This window comes from Thunnus thynnus, chromosome 22, assembly GCF_963924715.1.
Source record: "Thunnus thynnus chromosome 22, fThuThy2.1, whole genome shotgun sequence".
NCBI lineage: Eukaryota > Metazoa > Chordata > Actinopteri > Scombriformes > Scombridae > Thunnus > Thunnus thynnus.
In genome coordinates this window covers 5839603-5863748 of record NC_089538.1, presented here as the reverse complement: position 1 = coordinate 5863748, position 24146 = coordinate 5839603, and the positions used below count along the sequence as shown (strand labels likewise).

At 41.4% G+C, this 24146-nt stretch overlaps 1 protein-coding gene across 4 annotated transcripts in view; it reads left to right on the top strand.

Moving 5' to 3' along the window:
• dock11 (dedicator of cytokinesis 11) overlaps positions 1 to 24146 on the top strand; it is a 67432-nt gene that overhangs the window by 17737 nt on the left and 25549 nt on the right. For 3 of the 4 annotated variants that reach the window (XM_067580560.1, XM_067580562.1, XM_067580561.1), the window contains exons 12-39: positions 35 to 304; positions 3599 to 3721; positions 3838 to 3920; positions 4352 to 4474; positions 4660 to 4736; positions 5527 to 5711; positions 5877 to 5942; positions 8551 to 8643; positions 9839 to 9962; positions 10142 to 10254; positions 10568 to 10651; positions 10769 to 10858; positions 11407 to 11528; positions 11631 to 11700; positions 11850 to 11975; positions 12271 to 12342; positions 12784 to 12930; positions 13523 to 13606; positions 14062 to 14173; positions 14584 to 14622; positions 15982 to 16163; positions 17128 to 17241; positions 17812 to 17887; positions 18807 to 18895; positions 20281 to 20401; positions 22447 to 22513; positions 23007 to 23054; positions 23474 to 23619. In XM_067580560.1, the coding sequence (XP_067436661.1) occupies positions 35 to 304; positions 3599 to 3721; positions 3838 to 3920; positions 4352 to 4474; positions 4660 to 4736; positions 5527 to 5711; positions 5877 to 5942; positions 8551 to 8643; positions 9839 to 9962; positions 10142 to 10254; positions 10568 to 10651; positions 10769 to 10858; positions 11407 to 11528; positions 11631 to 11700; positions 11850 to 11975; positions 12271 to 12342; positions 12784 to 12930; positions 13523 to 13606; positions 14062 to 14173; positions 14584 to 14622; positions 15982 to 16163; positions 17128 to 17241; positions 17812 to 17887; positions 18807 to 18895; positions 20281 to 20401; positions 22447 to 22513; positions 23007 to 23054; positions 23474 to 23619 (3046 nt within the window). The remainder of the gene's footprint in view (positions 1 to 34; positions 305 to 3598; positions 3722 to 3837; positions 3921 to 4351; positions 4475 to 4659; positions 4737 to 5526; positions 5712 to 5876; positions 5943 to 8550; positions 8644 to 9838; positions 9963 to 10141; positions 10255 to 10567; positions 10652 to 10768; positions 10859 to 11406; positions 11529 to 11630; positions 11701 to 11849; positions 11976 to 12270; positions 12343 to 12783; positions 12931 to 13522; positions 13607 to 14061; positions 14174 to 14583; positions 14623 to 15981; positions 16164 to 17127; positions 17242 to 17811; positions 17888 to 18806; positions 18896 to 20280; positions 20402 to 22446; positions 22514 to 23006; positions 23055 to 23473; positions 23620 to 24146) is intronic. The other variant, XM_067580559.1, reaches the window with a different exon arrangement.

Here is a 24146-nt window from a genome sequence, read left to right as displayed (position 1 = left end):
CGTTAACCGTCTCTCTCTGCCGGTTCCCCCCCAGGTGGAACCGTTCTTCATCAGCCTCGCTCTCTTCGACATCTCCAAGAGTTGCAAGATCTCGGCCGACTTCCACGTCGACCTCAACCCGTCCTGCGTGAGGGAGATGCTGAGCGACGCCCCGGGCCAGCTCTCTCCTTCATCGGACTCAGACGGCGGAGGAGGAGGAGGAGGAGGAGGAGGGGGAGTCATGATGAACGGAGACTCAGGGAAAGGGAACAGCCTGCCTGTTCTTCAGAGGGTGTCGGAGGCCCTCCTACGCTTCCCTACACAGGTACAAACTTGATTGTATTTAGACTGCGGAAATGACTTTACCTGAATCACAGAACTGGGTGTGAAAGCTGAAACACTGTTGTATTGTTCATTCACTTTAGGTATGAATAACAAAATGTTCCTTCCTTGCAAAACATTTTTTGAAATCAGTGCCCTCCGGAGAAAAAAAACTGCATTTAACTTATTCATATACATAATACTATTAAAAAAAAATGTGAGCTAACATTCAAATGTGACTGCAGATAATACAAATACAGAGAGTTGATCAAAACAAGACAATAAAAGTTATTGAATAAGATGAATGTGATTCTGCTAATAATAAACCTTTTAAGGTGAGTGTCTTAAAAGTCTTTTCCCCCAGTTGAGGTGAGGTCTAGTCTAAGTAGTAGTAAAAAAGTTTGCTTTCTTGTATTTTTTTTTAGTGATGCATGTGTTAAAGTTTAAGCTGTTCAAATACAAACAGAAGTCACATGGACTCTGATGCTGTAACTGGCTTGTTAGACACCGTTTTGGCAACCGTGTCATCCTGTCGGGTTCGAGGTTTCGCTGATGTGGGTTTCGAGCTGATGAAACTGATTCCATTCCTGTTTTTTTTTTTTTTTTTTTTTTCTTCTTTTCTTTTTGATTTTTGATTTTGTTGGGTCGTTCTTTCCCTCCACTGTTCACACTAATTGGACCACATGAAGAAATAGCTGCGAGTGAGAATTAGTTCAGACTGTGGTTTAAGTACCGCTGAGCGTCAGATGTCAATCACTTTTTTTGTAGACATTAATGTGTTTTGAGGTTGTTTCTCATAGTCAGTTGATCAGACTGTTGTCACTCTTCCACTGAAGAAATGCATATTTACAGTTTAGTTTACAATTTAAAAAAAAACAGACTAAACTGACACAGGTGAAGACACACAAAAGCAAACAATGTAAAAGCATATTAATTATGACATCTGTGTCCCTTCAGAGAAACGAACTGACGACACATGAAACACATGAAAGAAGCTCTATGTAGTTCAAAGGGTCATATTTACAGGAACAACACCTCTGGGTGATGAAAACCTTTCAGTGCCTCTGAAAGTAGTAATGCATATAAATACAGGTTTATTGATAACTACAATTTAAAAGAAACACACTAAGAGCATCACTAGTGGAACACGAATGCATGCTTCACACTTTCCTAGCCGACTGAGGTTGTGATTGGATGCAATCCTTATGTGACAGACTGTCATATATTTCTGTAACAGCGCTCAGCTTTCCCATGCTGAATGCAGCTGGCCCGGGTCGGATGAAGTAATAAGCGACCAGGTGATGGATTCCCCGCTGAGACTGCGACGACTGAATGATGGCGCTCTTAACCCAAATTTCACCATTCTTGATTTCTGTCATATCGATTTCTCCCTTCTAACCAAAGCGCTGTTTTTTTTTCCCCATTGTCATGCCATTGTGGTATTTCCAGATGGCGAACGTGTCTCCAGACAATGCTTGGTCCACGTCCAGCCTTTAAACACTCTGAAGGGATCCACATGCAACCTCGGCGTAGCTCATTCAAGCAGCATTTGCGAGCAATTACAGAATCTCTTTGTTTTGCCAGTTTCTGATACGAGCTCTGCGCCCGGTGATGTAAGCTTTATGTCTCGTCACTTCTCTCTGCCGTGTTTTAAGTCCAGAGTTTATTTAGGAAAGAATAATGCCCATGTGTGAGTGTTACACTTGGCTCAGGGTTCTCGCCTTGTGCAAACTCCTGCAGGTGCTGTGAGATAAACATACACACACACACACACACACACACACACACGGTCTGTCGCTCACCTCTGCTTGCTCGGTCCATTAATGAGATTAAATAAGTCAATATGACTGTTTTCTGTAGTAGATTAGCTGCAGCCACGTTATAAAACACACACAGTGTATTCAAATACACACTTTCCATTTCCATATCACAGCAACAGAAAACACAAACAACTTTATAGGTGAGAATATTCGATCAGGGAGAGTCACAAGCACTCAGAGCAGAAACAGTATTTCCGTTCCAAGCCGGTCTAATTTATGGACTTGATGTTAGATTCTGCCAACCCACACACACACATGCACACGCACACACACACACAAACACAAACATAGCAGGCTCTACCTCTGTGATTAGTGTGCTATTATAGCTCAGTTGACCACAGTTTAATTTAGGTGCATTGGGTGTGGTCCAAGGACAAGAGCCTCCACCTCTCGTATCTCTCCGCCGCCATCAGCAGCAACTCTCCGGAGGCCACAACCCTCGCTTCCAGTTCATCACATAATTCACAAATCTAATAAATTTTTTTTCGAGTGTGAGCGAGGAGTCGTAGCTTTATTCTCTCCAGCTAGAGACCAACAGTAGCACGGCGGTTTATGTTCGCAGGAAGGCTGCTGACATAGTTTGTGAGCTCTTCTGGGGAATCTAATGGTAATATGTTAATTTTAGGAGCTTTTTTTTTTTCTCCGCAGTGTGCAAAATGTGACAAATCATACTGTCAAAGATTGTAAGCAGAAGCATGTGTGTGTTTGTGTGTGTGTGGCTGTGTTTGTTAGTGAAGGAGGGCTGATGGAAGAGGATGGGCAGTATTATGGCTTGGAGTGAAACCAGGGTGTGTGTCTCTCTGACTGTGTGCTCGTCTCTTCAAAGTTGTGTATTATTAATGCGCAGTTTGTGATGTCGACATCTATTTTGATTTAAAGCCTTTTAGCCGGTATGGCTCCTGCGGTAGAGTCACTCAGTTTCATTACTTATGCAGAAACTTTTTTCCAAAATGACTTCCTGCTGCATCTTCCTACGTGATAGCTTTTGTTCCCAAAAACCTCAACGGGAGTTCTTTTTTCTTTCTTTAGAGTGTGTACGTGTGTATGTCAGTATGCACAGTATGTTCTTGCCCGAATGAAAGTTTTCCCCCTGAGATTGTTTGTGTGAACTGACACTACCAGTTTAAGAACAGCCCCATCTCACCACACCAAAAATAGACGTGAGCCCCATGTGGTTTTCCTGACTAACTTTAGCCAACATCAGCCACTTCCTCTGAACTTGCCTTGTAGAGAAGCAGAAAGTTGAATTTAAAAATGACATTTTAAAGTTTTGAATCGCTGATGATGGCCTGTTTATTTGAGTCCCCGGTAGTTTGGCTAATTTTCTCCTCAGATCCATGGAAAATCTCAGAGGGAGGGTCATAGGGAAAGACACTCACAGTTTGCCAATTCAAATAAGAAAATCCACAGAACTTGTTGTTTACTGTATCATCGCTAATTAACCTCCTCTCACTCCCTTTTCTCCCTTTCTCCTCCAGGGTATTTTTTCAGTAACCAACCCCCATGCCGACATCTTCCTGGTGGCGCGTGTGGAGAAGGTGTTGCAGAACGGCATCACCCACTGCGCCGAGCCATACATCAAGACCTCTGACATCAACAAGGTGACGTATAGCTGATGAAAGCAACAGTGATCTTTCCCAGGATAACATTCTGTCTTCTCCTCCATATTGATTTTTTTTTGTGTGTGTCCTGTTTGTTTTCTCTCATGTCTCCCCAGACTGCTCAGAAGGTACTCAAAGCTGCCAAACAGACGTGCCAACGCCTGGGCCAATACAGGATGCCATTTGCTTGGGCTGCCAAGTAAGACAGGAATAATGCATGAGTCACAATATTACCCAGTAATAAATCTGTTTAGATTTGTCTTTGGAATGACCTACAAATACATTGAAATATATCAGCATGATAAGATTATGCATTGCATATAAAACTTAAAGTCTATTCATAAATTATAATGGACGTATACATTTTGCACATCCTCTAAATACTTCAGCAGTTTTCCAGTAGGCATGAAAAACAAGGTTCAGCTGATATTTCATACCACGATATTCGAAATATTGGGACCGAAACTGATTTTGAACCAAGTGAAAACCTTTTATTTAAACCCAGGACATGTTGGATTCATCACAGCAGCCTGATAAATGACACCGACACAGTCTTAACTTTCTCAAAATCACCCAGCTGAAGATAAATGGGTCTAGAAAACACTGTCGTCACGTGTCGCGTCTTTCCAGGCAGGTGTTCAAAGACGCTCAGGGCAGTCTGGACATGGACGGGAAGTTTTCTCCTCTCTACCGCCAGGACAGCAGCAAGATCTCCACTGACGACATCATCAAGCTGCTGGCTGACATCAGGAAGTGAGTCATCACCACTCTTCTGTTATTTTAGCTTAGTTACCGTAGCAATAAACACTCATCCTGTTGCATATTAATGCATGTGTAAGTGTATATTTTAACATGGTATTGCATAGGAGACAGTGCTGTGCGTTGCTATACAACTCGATCGCACCTTCTTATTTTGAATCTCTTTTTTCCCACATCAGACCTGAGAAGAGCAAACTCCCGACCATCCCCGGACAGCTGAACGTTACCATCGAGTGTGTCCCACCTGACTTCTCAAGTATGTTTCAGTCCTAAACACTCGTCTTATCCTAACATTTGTCTCTCTGTAACAGTGAAGTCGAGTGCCCACTTTGAAAACATACTGACCACTTAACAATAGAGAAGAGAATGATTTGTCATTCATTCTGTACACTGAGATAAAACGCATCATTTAGATGAAATGACTCTTAAAACCTGCACTGCTCAGCTATGTGAGCCCGCTGTGGTCGATTTCTTCATCACTAAGATTACAATCAAACAATAGTGCAAAGACCAAAACTATGGTTTCCTCACTACGCATGTAACAAAATATGCCTGTTACTTACAAACCATGCAATAAAGAAGTGCAGTAAAAGAGCACAAAGCTGAAGGGAGAGAGAGAGAGATATGCTGACAACTGTAAACTGGCAGTTTTGGGGTCACAAAGGAAGCGTGGAGGAAGCGTTTTGGGTGACGGAGTGCGCCCATGTGCGGGAAAGAAGCATGATGTGTTTTAATTTTAGGAGGTATAATAAAAGATAGACCACAGCATCCTGCATCAATGGCAGCAGTTGAAGAAGTGCTCAGAAACGCTGCCAGAAAGTAGTTAAGATAATTGTAAATAAGATGTAACTGTAGCTTTCTGCGCAGCCCAAAGCCTTGTACACTTGATTTGCACGGTCTCAGCTGTTTTTATAATCGATATCCTTACGTGACTTTTACATCGCTCACAAACGCACCGAATGACCCCTGAGGTGACTACTCGGGATAGAACAAGAACACAGCAGCGGAGGTTCGGTGTTCCTTAACCGGCGTGCTCTGTCCCTCAGATACGGTGACTTCATCTTACATTCCCGTGAAGCCCTTCGAGGACAGCTGCGAGCGCGTGTCAGTGGAGGTAGAGGAGTTCCTCCCCGAGGAAGCCAAGTACAACTACCCCTTCACCACCTACAAGAACCAGCTCTACGTCTACCCTCTGCAGCTCAAATACGACAACCAGAAGACCTTCACCAAGGTGTGTGACTCACGATGATGTGCGATGGGTGATGGTTGGAATAAATGCTGAAACCCTGTCAACAAGGATTGGTTTCTGGAGCACATATCACTGATTGGACTCACTCTCACTGATTGTTTACTCGGCCGTGTGCATTGATTTAAAGTAATGTTTTCTCCATGGCAGGCTAGGAACATCGCCGTCTGCATGCAGTTCCGAGATTCAGACGAAGAAGGCGCAGCCCCTTTAAAGGTGAGTTATATGTTCTGTATATGTTGTAATATGTTAGTGATGCACACATCAGAGTGTCTTCACAGGTCAGTTGTATCCAATTAGTGCTGATCTGATACAGTCCAACAGAATATTAGAGCCACAGAAAACAAGGTTGAAATATTTCAGGAAAATTTCACAATCTCAAGATATATAGATCATATTATGTGGAAAAAAAGTTGGAATATTTTGAGAAAAAAAGTTGAAATCTGTTATTTTTTACTGACAGTGGCCCTAATGCTCCACTGTAGAAACTTTTAATACTTTTATAACTACAAACACTAGACATCAACTTACAGGAACAACATCATTCAGAGAGATGAGTGTATGATAGCGTATGATGTTTATGTAACAAAGCCTGCAAAGGGCGATATACATGCACAGATAGCAGAACATACAGGTAAAAATGAAAAAAGTCAGTTAATATTGTGCAGATAGGTTGAGAGTGAGAAAAGGAAGTGGCGTATGAGATAGAAGAAAGAGGAGGATAGATGGTTTGGGGGATGGAATCAACATGCACTTTTATTTTCAACAGATTTGCAGGAGCCTGGTGCTAATTTCTCAGAAAACAGTAATACTGTCATGAAAACTTGTGGAATGTTCTGAGAGAGATTTGATCAATAGCAGAAGCCTCAAACATGATAAACTTTCCTTTTTTTTTAAATTTTTTTTTTTATTGCTTTTCACAAAGTGGAAGTCAGAGTGCAGTTGAGGGGCCAGAAAAGGAAAAAAAGGAAAAGCTTTACAGAAGCTGGTTATTATAGCTGGCAGGAGAAGATAATGAATGGTCACTGTGTGTCTCTCTCCTCTCTCTTCCTCTCCTTTTCTCTCTGGCCACACGTGTCAAATATTTGCGGGTGGAAACAGTCATCAAAGCACGGCGGGTTGTTTTTCTATTCACTCTTCCAGAGGGTAGGAGGAAAAGGAGAAAATTCTTTTGACTCGGACCGCCAAAACATTTACACACGATGCTCTTGATCAAGACAGTCCAGACAAGTCAGACCAGCACGCATCCACGCGTACTATATCTCAGATAGTGCGAGCGCACACACACACACACACACACACAGTCTGGTCTCAAACAAGTTGTTTACAAACAATAAGCAGGAGCCAGCAGCGCACCTCTCAGGAGATTTTAATCAGAGGCAAGCGGAAGCTCTGGTAAGATCTGGGTTTTACATAAGACACAAATGTGAAGGAGGGGAAACGCTTTTCAAGCTGTGGGGAAAGCTGAAGATGATTTTCCAGAGGTTGGGATTTAAAAAAAAAAGTATCAATATCAGCTGTTTACAAACTCATATCTATGTGAAATCATCACTGCTCACCAGTCCATCGTGCATTCATAAGCTCAGGTTTGGTTTATTTGTGGGCTTACCTGAAATTGCGCTTTGTATACCTGATGATGATGAAATCGCCAGCGGAGCCAGGAGGGAAATGGGTTTTTAGTCGTGTGTGGTACAGAACTTGTATGGACAGAAAAGGTCGTGTGTCAGATAGGATCAGATGCAGCTCCTGCAGCTGTGCTACAACCCTCATCCTGAGTCAGGTAATCACAACTCTCATCAGCCCCCCACGCCCCACACACTCATGTGAAGGCATCTGAATGTGTTGTTTTTCCATGGTGGTACTGGTACATTAGTCCTACTCTACCGTGTGGTCTGCGCAACAACTGGTTGCTGAAATCAGTGTGACCCCCCACCGCACCCACCTCCACCTTCTCTTCCAGCTTCCCTCTAGGCCGAGCTGAGAATTTGAACTCCGCACCCTGTTTTTTCGCCTCCCCCATCCTCCAGGCTCACGTAGTCCTCCTGCAGAGTTGTTTCCCTGATCCCAGCTCCTATCAGTCACAGTTTCAACCAGCTGGCTCGAGATCGCCGTCCTTCCTCTGGCCAGTCCTGCTCATTATCGTTCATTAGGGATGACTACAATTGTTAGCGTCCTAATTACAGGATCGAGCCAGCCGTCAGAACAGGTCCGATTTTTTTTTTTTTTTTTCTCTTCTTCCCTTTCGTCGCTCCTCATTAGAAGCGTCCTGACCTGGCCGAGCTTGACCTCGCCGCACAGATGAAATTTTTCCCACAAAACCCTTCACGTAGTGGCTGCAGCTCTGATGCAGCACAGAGCTCTAGCTGCACACTGTTTCCTTTGTAGTTTTAGGCTGCATCCATACTGTTCTACTTCCCTTTTGTTAAGAAAAATGGATATTTGTCATTACATGAGTCACAGCGCTGTAAGTGTTCTGTATCATTTGGTTTTCTGTCAACATAGCATCCAGCAGGGGGGGGTTGGTTGCTGCTGGTTCGTTAAAATAAGGTAAACAGTGCTGTGTATGGCCTGAAAATCTATATAATTTTTCATAATCAGGCACCTCTTGTCTAGTCAGACCTCATGCTTTTTTTTTTTTTTCCCTCCAGACTTCATTTAAACTGTTGGTGTCTCAAAGATGCATATGATGAAGGGCTGCGCACTCAACCCGTCTTTTCTCTAAATATTGTCTGTAACCACAGATTGCTGAGCACTTACTCACCGCTGTGCTCCACCATCAAACAGCCCAGAGTTTGATGACTGATGTTGCTTGTTTGCCTTTCAGTGCATCTATGGCAAGCCGGGAGACTCACTCTTCACCAGCAGCACCTACGCAGCCGTCTTGCACCACAATCAGAGCCCAGAGTTTTACGACGAGGTGAGATTACATCCTGGAGCTCACTCATCAGGTTGTTGACTCTTGAGTTACATATTAAGAGGAAATGATGATAAGCACAACTGGAGCAACAATGAACAAAGTTTGATTATTATTTTATTCTCAAATACCCTGAAACTGCTGTGTTCAGTGTTGAAATTCCTCAGCCCAGCACTGAGATAATCCTATAAGTCTGTCTCAGCAGAGAGCTGTGATCTCACACTAGACCGGTCAAACAGTCACACACCCCAGCACACACACACACACACACACACACACACACACACACACACACACACACACACACACAAGAAGCAAGGAGCTCAGTGAAAGAGGTACGGTCAGGATACTGTTAGAGAGGTAGAGCAGAGGGGGTCCATATGGCCCTGATATCAAACGGATTAGGATTTTAAGAGTCCCCTACTTCCCCCCTCATACACCCGCATGCATGCATGCATACACACACACACACACACACACAGGCACGCTCACTAGGATTTACCTCCACATGCTTTAGCTTCTTGTCAACTTATGGAGAATTTCTGCTCAAACAGGAAAACAATGCACCAAGAACTCTGACCATCCTTAATAACTTAGTCAGACTGTCATGATCTTATGGATTCCTCCGACTTACTCGAGAGAAACTTCAACGCGCTGACTGTCTGACACATTCCCATGTCATAAATTGGAGAGTCATGATATTCATTCATGACATTCTTGAGCAATTCGTGGAGAGTTAGATCTGTATTAGTGGAAAGTCTATTCAGCCGTTCTGTATGTGTCATTTCCTGTGAGTAAATCAATGTGTGCAAGACACATAGAAGTACATTTCCTTGTAGTTGCTGCCCCCTTGTGGACAATATATTTATTGTAGACTTCACCAAAGAAAGGGTTTTTTTTTTGTGTGTGTGTTTTCAGGAACTCAAAATCTCACGTGTCAAATTTGAACACATCTACACATGGGTCTGAGAGCTAAATACCACACTCTTTATGGGGAATTTTAAGTTACTCTTCTGCATTCATTAAGGTCAAGAGGTGGGAACTCATCGTGCACAGTAGCCAGCTGAGCAACTACGATGAATTTTATACCAACTTTGTGGGCCAAAAATCCCCAAACACATGAATCAAATGAAAGAAAAGTGACAATGTTGTGATAATAAGCTAAAAAAAACCCACTGACCTTTTCCACCGTGTGCAGGTAAAGATTGAGCTGCCGGTTCACTTGCATGAGAAACACCACATCCTCTTCACCTTTTACCATATCAGCTGTGAGTCCAGCAGCAAGGCCAGCAGCAAGAAGAGAGAGGGGGTGGAGGCACTGGGTAAGTCTGCACGTGACCACACATGTTCTGTATGTGTGTCACTTAATTGAATTGAATATTAAAACAAAGAAAATAAAACACAACGCTGATTACATTTTCCATACCATAAGAGGACTTTCCCCCCTAACCCATGTATAATCTCATCTGCATGTATACTCTGCTCCTGTCATGTGTCCCAGTGGGTTACTCCTGGCTGCCTTTGCTAAAAGACGGGAGGTCGAAATCAGTGGAGCTCCAGCTACCTGTAGCTGCAACCCTGCCCTCCGGATACCTGTGTCAGGACAGCAGGAAGGTATGCAATTAAAGCAAGACTCAAAGAGGAACACTACATTAGCCACTTTGATATCCAAATCCAGCTAAGACGTCCTGTTTGACATCTCTTATTCTCAGTGGTAAAGGAAAACGACGAAGCACAAATGAAAAGCAGTGGATAAAACAGATGTCTGATTCAGTTTTTAGTGCATTCAAAGTCCCAATTTGTGAGCTAAATGTCCACATATTAAATTATCACTTTTGGTCAACACTGCATGGTGTCTGTCTGACATGTTTGTTCATGTTATGTCTCAATCAAGTAACATGCTACATATTTGTCTGCATTTGAACAGTCCCAACCAGATATCAAGTGGGTGGAAAATGCCAAGACACTGTTCAAAGTGAGAACCCATATAGCATCAACCATATATACTCAGGTAAAACACTTCATTCTTGTACCATTTCTCACATAATCACATATATGTGCAGTATGCATAAAGTAGGTGGCATACAGGGAGTGTGGATGACATTGTATTGTACGGTTTCCTCCGCAGGACCTGCATCTACACAAATTCTTCCAGCACTGCCAGCTGATGAAGACGACATCAGAGGGCAACCAAGCAGAACTCATCAAGTACCTGAAGGTCAGATACTGTGAGGCAGTGCACAGTCAGTTATTTGAGAGCAAGGATCAACTTACAGATATTTATGATGAACAATCAAAAGCTCCCTAACAGCAGCTCCAAACTTTGCAGCTTGCAGTTCTGTATTGTAGTTCAATTATTTTAGCAAGGGCGCTAACAGACCCCACATTTCCTGTATAGCTTCTAAATGTCATTGTTTTAGATTTAGATGCTTCAAAGTCATATTTCAAGAAATTTCAGTCAACTCTATAGAAATACAGAGCACAGCAATGAGCCTGTTTTTGTTTTAAAATGAGTCCAGAGATCTGCAGGTGGATAAAGTGTTGTATTAGTACTTAAAAATTTTAGCATAAGCTTCTCGAGGAGCTCAAGCTAGCAGAGTGAGTATCTTCTGTAAAAGTTTTTTAATGTAATTGTTCATAAAAATCCAAGTCAAACTTATCTTTACATGAGCACGGCTGTATTATTGCAGCTGTTTGATTCTTTTTCTCATCCTCCACTAGGTGTCAGCATTCATTTATTTCTTCCTCTTACCCTCCTCCCCACAGTGCCTGCATGCCATGGAGACGCATGTCATCATCAACTTCCTACCTACAGTGCTGATGCAGCTGTTTGAGGTGCTTACAGCAGCAACCAAAGTAGCCCACGATATTGCGGTCAACTCTCTCCGGTCAGTTGTTCACTTGTGTGTAAAGTGTGGTTTCAGCTCGTATTCGATACTGACGCAATTGCTTACAGCGTATCACTGCCTTTCTGTTCTCTGCACCCTCAGTGTTATCATACATATAGTGTCCAGATGTCACGAGGAAGGACTGGAACACTACCTGCGCTCTTTCGTCAAGGTATCACACCAACACAAACACTCCTGCACTGGACCTTCTGTTCAATACTTGCGAATGGGAAAACTTATAAAATAATTTAGTACTTGTCAGTTTCAGTTTAAAGTGCATCATGTGTGTATGGATCTATTTTTTTTTCTCTCTCTCCTCAGTATGTGTTTGTGACCAACAACCATGCGTCAGGAAACTCGTTGAACACTCACGAGGTGTTGGCCACCGCAGTCACAGCCGTCCTCAAGCAAACTGCTGATTTCAACACCAGCAATAAACTGCTCAAGGTGCGCATCCACATGACTTACCATCACCCAGTCAGTCCAGTTGTAGCACTGACATTCAACAGCAGGTGGCATACATGCCTATAAAACGACTTATCAGATCCTCAAAACAAAGAAGAGTTTCCTGTCCTCTACTGAGAAATCTAATGTCAGCATGTAGCTGCTTGTACTGTTTCTCAATTTACTAAGAATTATCTCTGTTACATAGTTCCCTGTCTTCACAATGGCTGTTTTCTCAGGAAGGCTGCATGAAATATGTAGTAGTCTGACATTAATCATCTTCTATCCCTCTCTGTAGTACTCCTGGTTCTTTTTTGAAACCATGGCTAAATCCGTGGCCCTGTACCTGCAAGAGGACAACCGCATTAAGGTTGGTATTTAGCGGTTTCTGCTTCCATCATGCAATTAAGATTAAGAGCACTGCGTCTGTGTGTCTAAATGTCTGTGTCTGGCATGGATATCACAAGCAAACAAGACATTTAAACAAATCGCACACACACTCAAAGAGAGAGCGGGTGACTCGCACTAAATCATTAAACTTTGTATATATTCCACATTCTGATGCCATGGGTCTGCATTTCATCTGGGTCCAAAGCAGCAGTGCTAGTTCAGCAGTGCTGCTGTTAAGAAAAACTTTGATCCATGTTATGAGAAAATATATATACTTTAAAGTTAATTGTAAACACTGCTAATGTGTCCTTATAATATTTCTATATTTCTGTTTATTTAATACTTTACATTTTAACCTTTTTTTTTTTTTTAACGCCTTCAAGTCAAGTGATCTATCATTGTGTCCCGACCATCTCCTCAGATGCCGCGGGCCCAGCGATTCCCCGACAGTTTCCACCAGGCGCTCCAGTCCCTGGTGTTGTCCATCATGCCGCACATCACCATCCGCTACATGGAAATCGCAGAGGAAGCCCGCTGCATCAACCTGAGCCTGGCCAATTTCATCAAGGTCTGAACCCCAAACGTACACGAAACATTTGACGTCTGACAGCAGAAGCACAAACACTGAGATAAACTTTAGAAATTAAAATGATTTGCATATTCATAGATAATATTCAGAATTTCTAACGAGGTAAATTAGCTTTATTGTCGAAAAACAATATTAGACTCAAATTATCATTCAAAGCAGAGTCTTTTCACATGGAGGGAATGTTTAGCTTACAAAAGTCTGTTTAGCGGGCACTTTCACAATCTGCCTGAAGTGTTTCCTTGTCACTGCTTGATTGACACCAAAGCATTAAAAAAAGTCGTTGTCAAAACTGCTCCATTTCCTTTATACTTGTGCTCTGCTCAAAATATGAAAGATGATTTTTCTGTGAAATGTCCTGACTGATTTATTTTGTTATTCACACATTGTTCTCGTGGCTCATTGCAAAAATTTTTATGGTTTCTAAGTGCCCAAAAATACTTCGCTGGGGCCCGTGACACATCTGCTTTTCCTTCATAGCACAATAGCTCTATTGTGATTTATTTGTTTTTGTCACCATACATACACCGTGCCTCAGCAGCACATGTCATAACCATTCTTCTTCTTTCCTCAGAGGTGCCTGACCTTCATGAACAGGAGCTTTGCCTTCGGTCTGGTCAATCACTACATGCGTCATTTCAGTCTCAAAGATCCCAAGGTACATGGCCTGACACAGTGGGCCAACACACTCAGTAAGAAAGTACTGCAGGTGCAATTTAGGGAATGTCTATATAGATCCAACGTCACCTGACAAGAGAAAAGGAAGACTAAGACGATCACATTTTTTTGCTGGCAAACTGACAACAGCACTGAGCTACAGCTGCATTACCTGTTATGTTACCTGAAGTGCAGAGTCATGTATCTAATCCGGCCACATCGTGCTGTTTCTCACGCTCTATCTCTATTTCTGTATCAGCAGCACATTTGACTAACAAATCGAACCAACACAGCAGCCCGTCAGGCTTTGTTTCAGAAACAGCAGCAACGAGGATTATATGTGAACAATGAGGAGAATTATGTTCATGCACCGAGGTGGTTGACAGAAATTTGCATGCGCCCGTGCAGAGCGTGCAGAGCACACACACACTCACGCATGTATGTTTGCCGCCACAGGTGCTGACTGAAATGAAGTTTGATTTCCTGATGACAGTGTCTAACCACGAACACTTCATCCCTCTTAACCTGCCCATGGCGTTCGGGCGCACCAAGCTGCAGAGGGTACAAGGTGAGAGTCGGCTATCATTTCCCGCTTTTACCATTGAATGCATTATTCTCCCTACTACACATGTAGCCACTGACTAGCTTCACATGACCCCGACCCACCCCCCCCTCCAAACTCCTCACCGACCCCTTTCTGACCCGCATCCAACACACTGATCCCCTCTATTAACCTGCCTGATTGGTTTGACCAACGCATACACAACTTTTAATTAAACAGGTGGCAAATCCCACCTACTCTGACCTCTACCTGCTTATCCATAGTTGTTGATACATGTTTTATACAACCACAAGTGAGAAGCAACCAACTGTATGCTGTGGAAATGCTGCATGGATTGTTTACAGTTTTACCCCCTCCGATTTCTTTATTTTTACTCCCCTTCCTCTCTGTTTTTTGTGTTTTTTGCTTGTGGTCAGATTTTATTCCGTATGCGACGGAGCTTTTTGGCCCAGTAGGTAGGTGACTCTCACCGCACCATACTGTTCGTCAACGCCACTGCGTTCGCTGTCGTAAGCAAACACCTGCACCTCTTTGCTCTGACCTGCACTAACCCGCCGTCCTGTCAGCTCCCCTTTTTTTTCCCCTCACAGGGCACCCATTCACTCGCACTCACACAAGCACAACGCTAACGCTAGGGTAACGCTGTCACTCGTCCGCTGGGGCAGGGGGGGGCCTTTAGCCTGTGTGTGGTGGAAGAGGGGTGCTTGGCTGTTGTGGGAATCAACTGACCCTCTTCTCTTAATGCGGAATCGAGTCGAAAGTTGTGAACATCAGGTTGAGACATCTTTCATGAAGCTGCGGTTTCTCTCTCCTGCAGTTTGTGTCTGTTATCTCTGCCTCTCTGTTTTTCTCTCTCTCTCTCTCTCGGTCTTCCTGTCTGTCTCCGTCATTAGAGAAGATAACTGCAGATGGTTCCTCAGTGCAGTAATAACATTAACAAAGCCTTGGTGTAAAAATGTACGTCATTGCCTCTGTTGAAATAGACAACTTCTCATTTCTAGCCGCACCTCTCTGATTCCTGTTTCATTGCTCTCTAAATATATACAGAATGAAAATTTCCATCATTACACATTTCCTCATGTGGGTAATGAGTATGAAGCTGAAATCCTCTTTTTTTGTGTGTGAGTGTGTGTGTGGGGTGTGGAAACATTGAACAGTGAATGACTATATTGCGTGTCTTGTTGAGACTGGTTTTCATTGTTGCATTTTGTATGATTGAATTTCTTATAATACTTATTATACTGCAAGTAAAATTCATACTTTATGTGGAACTATATATCGATAGGGCTGCAACTAACGATTGTTTTCCTTATTGATTAATCTGCGGATTATATTCTCGATCAATCATTTAGTCTATCAAATGTTAAAAAATAGTGACAAATGTCATTCACAGTTTCTCACGGTCCACAGTCATGTCTTCAGTTTGCTTGTTTTTTCTGACTAACAGTTCAAAACATCAAGATATTCAATTCACTGTCATATATGACAAAGAAAAACAGCAAATTATCACACTCGAGAAGCTGGAAGCAGAAAATGTTTGGTTGCTTGAAAATGACTAAAATGATTAATCGATTATCACAATAGCCGCTAAATAATTTTCTGTCAATCAACTAATCAATGAATCGACTAATTGTTGCAGTTCTAGTTGCTTTCTAACTTAATGTACCAGCTGGTTATGGCTTTAACAGGAAGCACAACAGTTATAAGATTTTAATATTGGGACATTTCTGAAGTCAATATTTCAGTCTATCAGAGTGTCACAATATCGTAGTCCTTGCTGAAGTACTGACACTTCCCGTCTGGCCCAACCACAGAGCAGAGTCTGGAGTTCAGCCTGACAGAAGAATACTGCCGAAACCACTTCCTAGTGGGTCTGCTGCTGAGAGAAGTGGCTGAGGCCTTGCAACAAGGGCCTGAGATCAGACAGCTGGCCGTGAGCGTTCTTAAGAACCTCCTCATTAAACACGCCATGGATGACCGCTACACAGCATTCAAGGTGAGAGAGAGAGTGGAGCTGGCGGCAGCTGTCACTGACTGAAGGAAGATGAGAGCTCAGAGACAAGAGAATGAGACATGGGAAGAGGTTGAAAACCACAGAGGGGGAAGAACAAAGACTAATTGCTCAGATTATCATACTTACGTGCATTAGTGCTCATAAATAAGACATGACAAATGCAGTGACTTGACATTTATCGTCTCGTCAAATTCTAATAAGAGTTTTCATCTATTATTAGAAACTCATCAACTCAAAAATTTTGAAGTCAACTTTTCTCAGTAATTATGCAAGACTATGTCTTATTTTTTCTTTTTAAAATTTAGGTTATGCTCCTCTTCATCGGCCTCCCATTGTTCCAACTGTTCAAAAAAACAGTCTATTTTTTCACCTGTCATTTCATGCTTATGTAAATTATGCATAAATAATTTTGCGTCAGTGCCATAAGTTCAGCTGCATTCATTTCTAAAAAAAAAATAAATAAATAAAATAACGCTCCCAGGATATGTTGAAGCCATTGAAGTGTGACAACCATAAACATTGTCTCCACTCAATACAATGCAGGCTTTTTGAATCAGAAGTCAGTGTTTGCACGCAAGAAGTTAATGTTTGATGTGACAAGTTTGACAAAGTTCACCCTCTGTACATACGATAAACTGCAGTTTAACTGTGTGTTCACCTGTGTGACACTAATGTCTGTTATGCAAACAAGCCTTTGTATGCAGGCACCATCGATAGCAGCTCTGGACAGATGGCTTTTGAGTAGTGTGTTTTTAAGGGCAGACAATAACTGTATTTAACATCAGCCTGCAGTCTCATAACACTGCTGATCTTTTGTCGAACGTCTTTTGTCTGCCTCAATAACTTCATATCATCGTCACTCATCAGCATTCATGCATAGTTTTGCCAGTGTCATCATTGCATTTATTATTAAAAAAAGCTCATCTAGTCATATTTAATATTTCAGAACCAGCAGGCCAGGATCTGTTTGCTCTACCTGCCACTGTTTGAGCTGCTCTACCAGAACTTGAAGCAGCTGTCCGCCCCACCGCACACCTACAGCCCTGGACTAGGCCTGAATGTGAGTCTCCTCGCAACCCTGGACTTCCACTGTGGGGTTACTTAGTTCTTTGTTACTATTGTCTAATGCAGACTTGTTACATTGATATCTGCTCCTATTAAAATGTCTTAAATCCAGAAAAGAACGTTTCAAGCCCAGATTGGCTGATCAATTGGTACAGTGTGTTGACACAGGAACATTAATTCAATCACAGAGGAATCTTCAGTGGGGTTCAAAGGGAAGTTTCATTCAGTGGAACTTTATTTCTGGTACAGAGAAATCTTGGTCCCAGCTGGGGCTTGTCACATACTTTTCTGGATGTAATTAAAAGGAAATTTTAACAAGAGCATATGATGAGATTTGTTTTCACTTTGATCTTCCGGTTTTAATATACTTCAGATGAAATCTACCGTGTGGTCCAACTGTATAGTCTGTACCTTGATGATAGACTGTCATTCAATGAGGTTTGGACTTCTGATACTGTGTATTGTTCAGTTTGAACATTACTCCCGTTTTCCATGACTAAAGCCTGATGTAAGCATTCAGTATGTAACAGTTTACATGAACAGCTTTCATCTTGTGTTTGTCAAGGGCTCCAGAGATGACCTGATATCAACCAGCTCCACAGACAGCAGGAGAATCAGCACTGCAATAGAGAAAGACCACGGTGAGTTCCGAACTGCAGATACTGCACAGCACATACAGCATCTGGTCTGGTCTTCCTGTTTACAGATCGGCCATTACAGACGCCCTCACCACCACGGCTACACAGTAATATTTATGTACACACAACTTGATCCATTAGCAGCGCTTTCTCCATTAGCAGCAGTTGTGTGCTACGCAGAGCGTGCTGTGCCTTGTTTTTTTTTTTTGTTCTTTATTTGTCACTTGCCCGAGGCTGACCTTTTGTGTGATGATTTAGGCATTTTAGTTTTGAATGCCATATGCTGTTGACATGAGCTGATGTCAAGGTGAAAGCAGAAATCAAGGGAGGACAAGGACATCACAGCAATAAGTGGCAAAATGCAGTAAAAAACACTAATTAAAAACATAGTAAAGATGGAATAGAATAACTGAATCCTTTTGAGGCAACCAGCTGCACATTGTACCCATAAATAATTGTTTGTTTGTAAAAATCTATTTAGTCTGGCACTTCCATAAAGTCAGGGGGTGGGCATCACAAGAGACGGATTTAAAATAAACAATGGTCAAAATCAACAGCAGATGCCAAGATGGACTAAAGAGTCACTAGTATTAATCCTACACACACTTCTTATAATGCAACTCTGTGGCTTCTTTTCCTCTGAGACATAACTAGGGTTTCGTTTTCAGACTTCACAAAGCTCATCCTTAACCACAGAAGTTAGATCTGATTTCACAGGCTCAGTCGCATTCCCTGTGAACAGGAAATGATCGTGCTGTGTAGAATCAGTGGCGTTCCCTTTTTAACAAATGATCTGTAAATATTTGTTTATCAGCCAATTATCAATCATATATCAATTGGAAGTGCCACCCAGCCTAATACAGTACTGAAGGGAGTCTCAGTGCTATTTTATTTCAACAATACTGTACTGTGTTGGCTTCAGGTCTGCCAGCTCAGAATGGGCATGTTGTGAGGAGAGAGGACTCCAGAAGCTCTCTGTTTATGGATCCGGGAACACCAGACAGCATTGAGGTGAGAGCATTTCACATCACAGCCCAGCACGACCTGACATACACTCGCTTCGCTTCAGATTAAAGACTGAAAAATCCACTTACACTGATCTGTTGTGTCGATCATTTTGTATGAGATTTGCACACTTGTGTTAATAATCAGTGAGCTAAGGCACATGCCAGGTATACACGGTTTTGAATCCAAATCTGAAGTCTGTATTTCTGACAACAAACTGTCATGGAAATAATTTTGAGACAATCCTTCATGTTCCTGCTGTTCAGATGTGAGACATTAAATGTGAAGGAGCCACAGTAGAGAGAAAGATTCCCATTGTTTAATATTTTAATTATTTTGATATGGCCCCTGCCCTATACTTAGAGACACCACATGTTAAATGTTGAAATTAAAAAATATTAATAGGTTTATACTGGAAAACATGCAGGCTTCGTGTAAACACAGGCTTCCTCCCTAGTTTGATGCTAGATGCTGAGTGTGCATGTTCTGTCTGGTCATGCATCCAGATGTTGGGTATAGACAGACTGGAGTGGATTCATTTAATCTGTATAAATACTTGCAGCACACCGTCTCAGGTTCATGGTTGCTGGTGAAACAGTTAAAGTTGCTTCATTGATGCAATATTAGGTCACTTCTTGTTCAAGCTTCCTAAACTTTAGTCATTACATAAACTCACGCACTTGTTTGCTTGCAAAACTCAGATAGTTCCATGATGTAAACAATTTATGGTCATTTTGACAAAAATATTTATTGCACTGGAAGAGCTTTTTTTTTTTTTTTTTTCTTGAAGTTTTGTGTGGATCATATGTGGACAGAAAAATTAAAAGAAGCTCTTCTCACAGACTTTACACCTTTTCATGGACTTTTTCTCTCGCTAGAGAAGTACTATGCAGTCCATTTACCAACAGAGCACCAAACATGTATTCATCTGCAGCTGAAAATAGTCCTCAACAAATGCACTATTCACTGCTGTTTGCATGAAGTTTGCTAGAAAACTGAAGTGCCCAGCTGTTTTAGGAATTGCAGAGACTTATATTTTTTTTAAAGTGCATTGCTGTGTCTTTCTTTAAAGATGACACTCAGTATGTGTGACCAGATTTTAAAAAATGTACCTCTTCAGTAGGATCAAATTAAGAGACAGTCTATCACATTGTTGGTTTTGGTCTTCGACAAAACCATCAATAGAATTGACAATAAGAAAAAAAACTGAAGACTGCTCATATGGTTTTCATCGGTTAGTCATGTGGTGCAGTTTTCTCGTGAAGAGTGATGTTTTTTGTAAAAATTTGTACCTTTTTGATCTTACCAAAGGCAGAAAATGAATAGTCTGGCTGTATCAACTTTATTTGAGCACTGAATGTGCTTTGTTTATGTGTTGTGCTTTGTTCCAGCTGCAGAGACGTGGCTCCACCATGAGCAGTAGCACGATGCCTCCCATTGGCAGACTGGGACATTATGAGATCAAGGGTCTCCTTCTTTCCTTCCTGCACATCGTCAAGACCTTGTCAGAGGGTCAGTGATGACCTATACCCCTACTGTACAGACAGACCTTCATTCACCATGCACAGGATATGACATAACTATCCCTTGGGGCCCTATCATACACCCAGCACAAAGTGGCGCCAAGCGCAACGCAATTGTCTTTGCTATTTTAAGACTGACGCAGTTATCATTTTCCCATCCAGCACCCATCTGAGCGTCCATGCGTGTGTTGGTCTTAAAATGAGGTGTGGTCAGGCACATTGTTGGCGCATTGCTATCTTTAGGCAGTGGAAAGTGATTGCGCGATTGACCAACAAAAACCTGGTCTGAAGTCAATGGCGCCGTGTCTCACTGTAATTTTAAAGCTATAATATCTTAACTATTCCACATTATAATGTCTAAAAACAACTAGACCTGTGTTATATATTTTGTTGAGTTGTGTACTTACATTATCCCAAATGTTTCCAACAATTTTCAAACTCAGAGAAATCTGTAATTTTAATGTTTTAAGGTAACAGTCCGTTTCATTTGGTCACCTGTCAATGGCATCATACCCCTCTAGAGTATACGTGCACAAGATGCATGCGTTGGTGTTGTGTTTGTCCGCTACAATTGCATCTACCATAAAATATACACCTACAAGATAATAAATCGGCATTGTGGCTGTTTGCCACAATGGCGTCTACCAAAGAGTACAGTATATGCATACAAGATAATATGTCGGCGTTGTGTTTGTTTGACAGACACTGTAATATATTGACTTTTGTTCAGTTTTAAGCCACATTTTTATGATAAACTTTTTAGGTCTTGGTCATTTTTAACTATATCTTTTAACTGGATGAAGGATTTTAGTCATCAGACATCGGAGGTCCTGTGCTCGCCAAATCGTCGGAGAAATATATATATATATATTTTTTTTTTAACCTGAAACAGCTTTATTCTGTATTTTTACGGTTTTAATCCTGCAGATAATTCAGCTCCCAGTAAAAACATCCTTAACGACAAACACTGGAGTAATCCAAACCTGAAGAAGCTGGTTGTTTAACAAGACAACATCTCCCATGATCCCACACTACTTCACACCATCATCACACTCCATCTTTTGTTATTGTCTTGATTGAGAGACCCCTAGCAGATGAAATTACATATTGTGCGTTTAAGGGCACATTATTGGCCTACATAGACGGGTGCAAAACGCATGTACACTCTGCTTGTTACACACACAGTCGCACAAACATGCAAAAGATTACAAATAAAAGGATTACAATGTGAAAGATTATTATTGTGTACATTAACATATTTTATAAAATACATGTCATAATATGTCATACATATTATACAGTCATAATATTTATTAGAATTAACTAATCGCAGTAATGACGAATGAAATTGTCTAATTATTTGACCAAATGCTGGCAAAACGTGTAGGTATTTAAACAGACCCGTCAGGTTGAGGGTGTTTGTCAAATGAATGTCAACAACGGATCAAACACAGATCGACTTTCCTGCTGCATCAATACATGATGACATGAGGAACACATGAGGAAATAAATGAGGTGAAAACAATGATTAAACTAAAGAAGGAAATAAATCTGCACAGCTTCTAGCTGCTGCCAGCAGCAGGATCAACATCTTGGAGAGCTGATCAAGTCCTGATAACTGTTAATGATTCTTTAAATGATTAAAAATTATGATTTAATTTTTGAACAATATTTAACAAATATTCTTTAACATTTTTGAGAGTACAGTGATCATACTCCATGACTGAACAAAAGGATTTTAAAGATTTTAAAGCTGTAATTAAAAAAAAATAAACCTTTTCAAAAAACAAATGAAAATACAGTTGCAACAAATGAATGAACAGGATCTTAAACTAGTGGTCTGGGGCCACGTGAGGGTTGAGGAGCAGCAGGGGCCAGTGTGCTCGTTATGGATCGTGCGTCACATACCTCCTACCAGGATGTTTGGTCGACTTTTAAAATCAACAGGAACTATCTACTCAAAGTCACTTTAACAACGCTGATAAATGTTGCTAAAAAATGCTTCAAAGAATTTGTCTTTCTCTTTGTCCACAGACACTCTGATGGCATACTGGAACAAGATCAGTCCTCAGGATATCATGAACTTCCTCAGTTTGCTTGAGTAAGTAATATACAAAGTAATCTGTTGCTTTTTGCTGCATCTGTTGTGATGCAGCAAAAAGGATCTGTCAGTCTAGTCTTGCTCCAGTGGTGACGGTGCACTCTTTCCCTGCCAACAGTCTTCTGTAGGAAGTTGTTTGATAAGCACAAGACGTTGCGCAAGTCTCTGTCAACATGTTGAGTCAGTCTTGTTTGATGTAACTGGCACTATGTGATGCAGAACATATAAAATGGGCGACAAATTTTCATAAGAAAATCGTTTATTTCCATTTTATGTTTTTGACTGTGAGTGATGATTATAATTTTCTAATAATGAAAAGACACAGCCACAAAAACAGTCTTTGTTTGTTTACTGACAGATGGTATTTTTTAGACACTGCAGTATTACTGCGTTGCTCACTAACCAAATCAGGGCTGACTCAAACTAAATTGAGCAGCGCATCCATGCACAATTTCCCTTCTAATGTTTTCTTTTACATTCTATCCCTCCACAGGATCTGCCTGGTTCAGTTCCGTTACATTGGAAAGAGGAGCATCGGCCGGTAAGACTGGAAAACCAACAGCGCTGTCTTACCTGTGATACGTGGCTTATCTGTGACACACATCTGAAATTTGAAACCTAGCTAAGCATAGTTCAGTTTAGCAGGAACTTGATTCCAAGTTGCCTTGGTAGATTTTCATAGAACGTTCAGTGTGGTTTGGTGAATTATTATCATCCGTTGTCTCTGAAGGAAAATATTGTATGTTTGTCTGTAATGATCTGCCTTGTCTCTTTATGTCTCATGAATGATGAGCATTTGTTCTGTGTTATTGTTCTCTTTTGCAATCTTCATTCAAGTAATGATGTTCTCAAAAGGTGATACAGGGTCTTATTCTGCCTCTGTTACTTTCTCTCTCCCCTCCTGTCCATCAAACAAACACATGAACTCTATTTCTACTTGTGAATGTATTATTTATATAGGAGCCAGGAGGGGTGTATGTCGAAGTTGTTCTCATCAGACAGGAAGTCTCAGACGATGCCGCCTATGCGCTGCAACCGAGCCAGCCTCATGCAGACTAAGATACACCAGTTCAGCACCATGGAAGCCTCGCTCACTCTCAATATAGGTAACCACACACAGTTCATATGCAAAACCAGGATAACACTTCACAGGCTTATTTCCCTGATACTTTCAAAGAAAGGCACTGATAAGATACAGTAATTTCCTAGAGAGGAAAGGGCTATAATTTGGAAGTAAACATAGGGAAGTGGGGACAGATTTAGCTGAAACGCCTCCGACTAAATCGCTTCAGTAGAAAATTGATATTTATATGGGTTTAAATGGATCTTTGTCAGTTTTTTTAGTCTTTAAGATTATAATCGTTCTCTTGGAACTTTTTCTGAAAATGAGAAGCAGCTTATTAACTCTACACAACTATGCAACTACAGTATAATTGCCTGGTTCTTTAGAAAAAAATTAAATGAGCTTATACCCAACTATGTGCATTTGCTCAGAACATCGCCTCTGTTTTCTCTATATTATTTTTTCAAAATATTAAGAAGGAATGGACTTAAGTAAAGTAAAATAAAGCCTTACCTTAATGAAATAAGACCCAACAATAAATGCTATACCCAGTGACCATACTAACCTGCC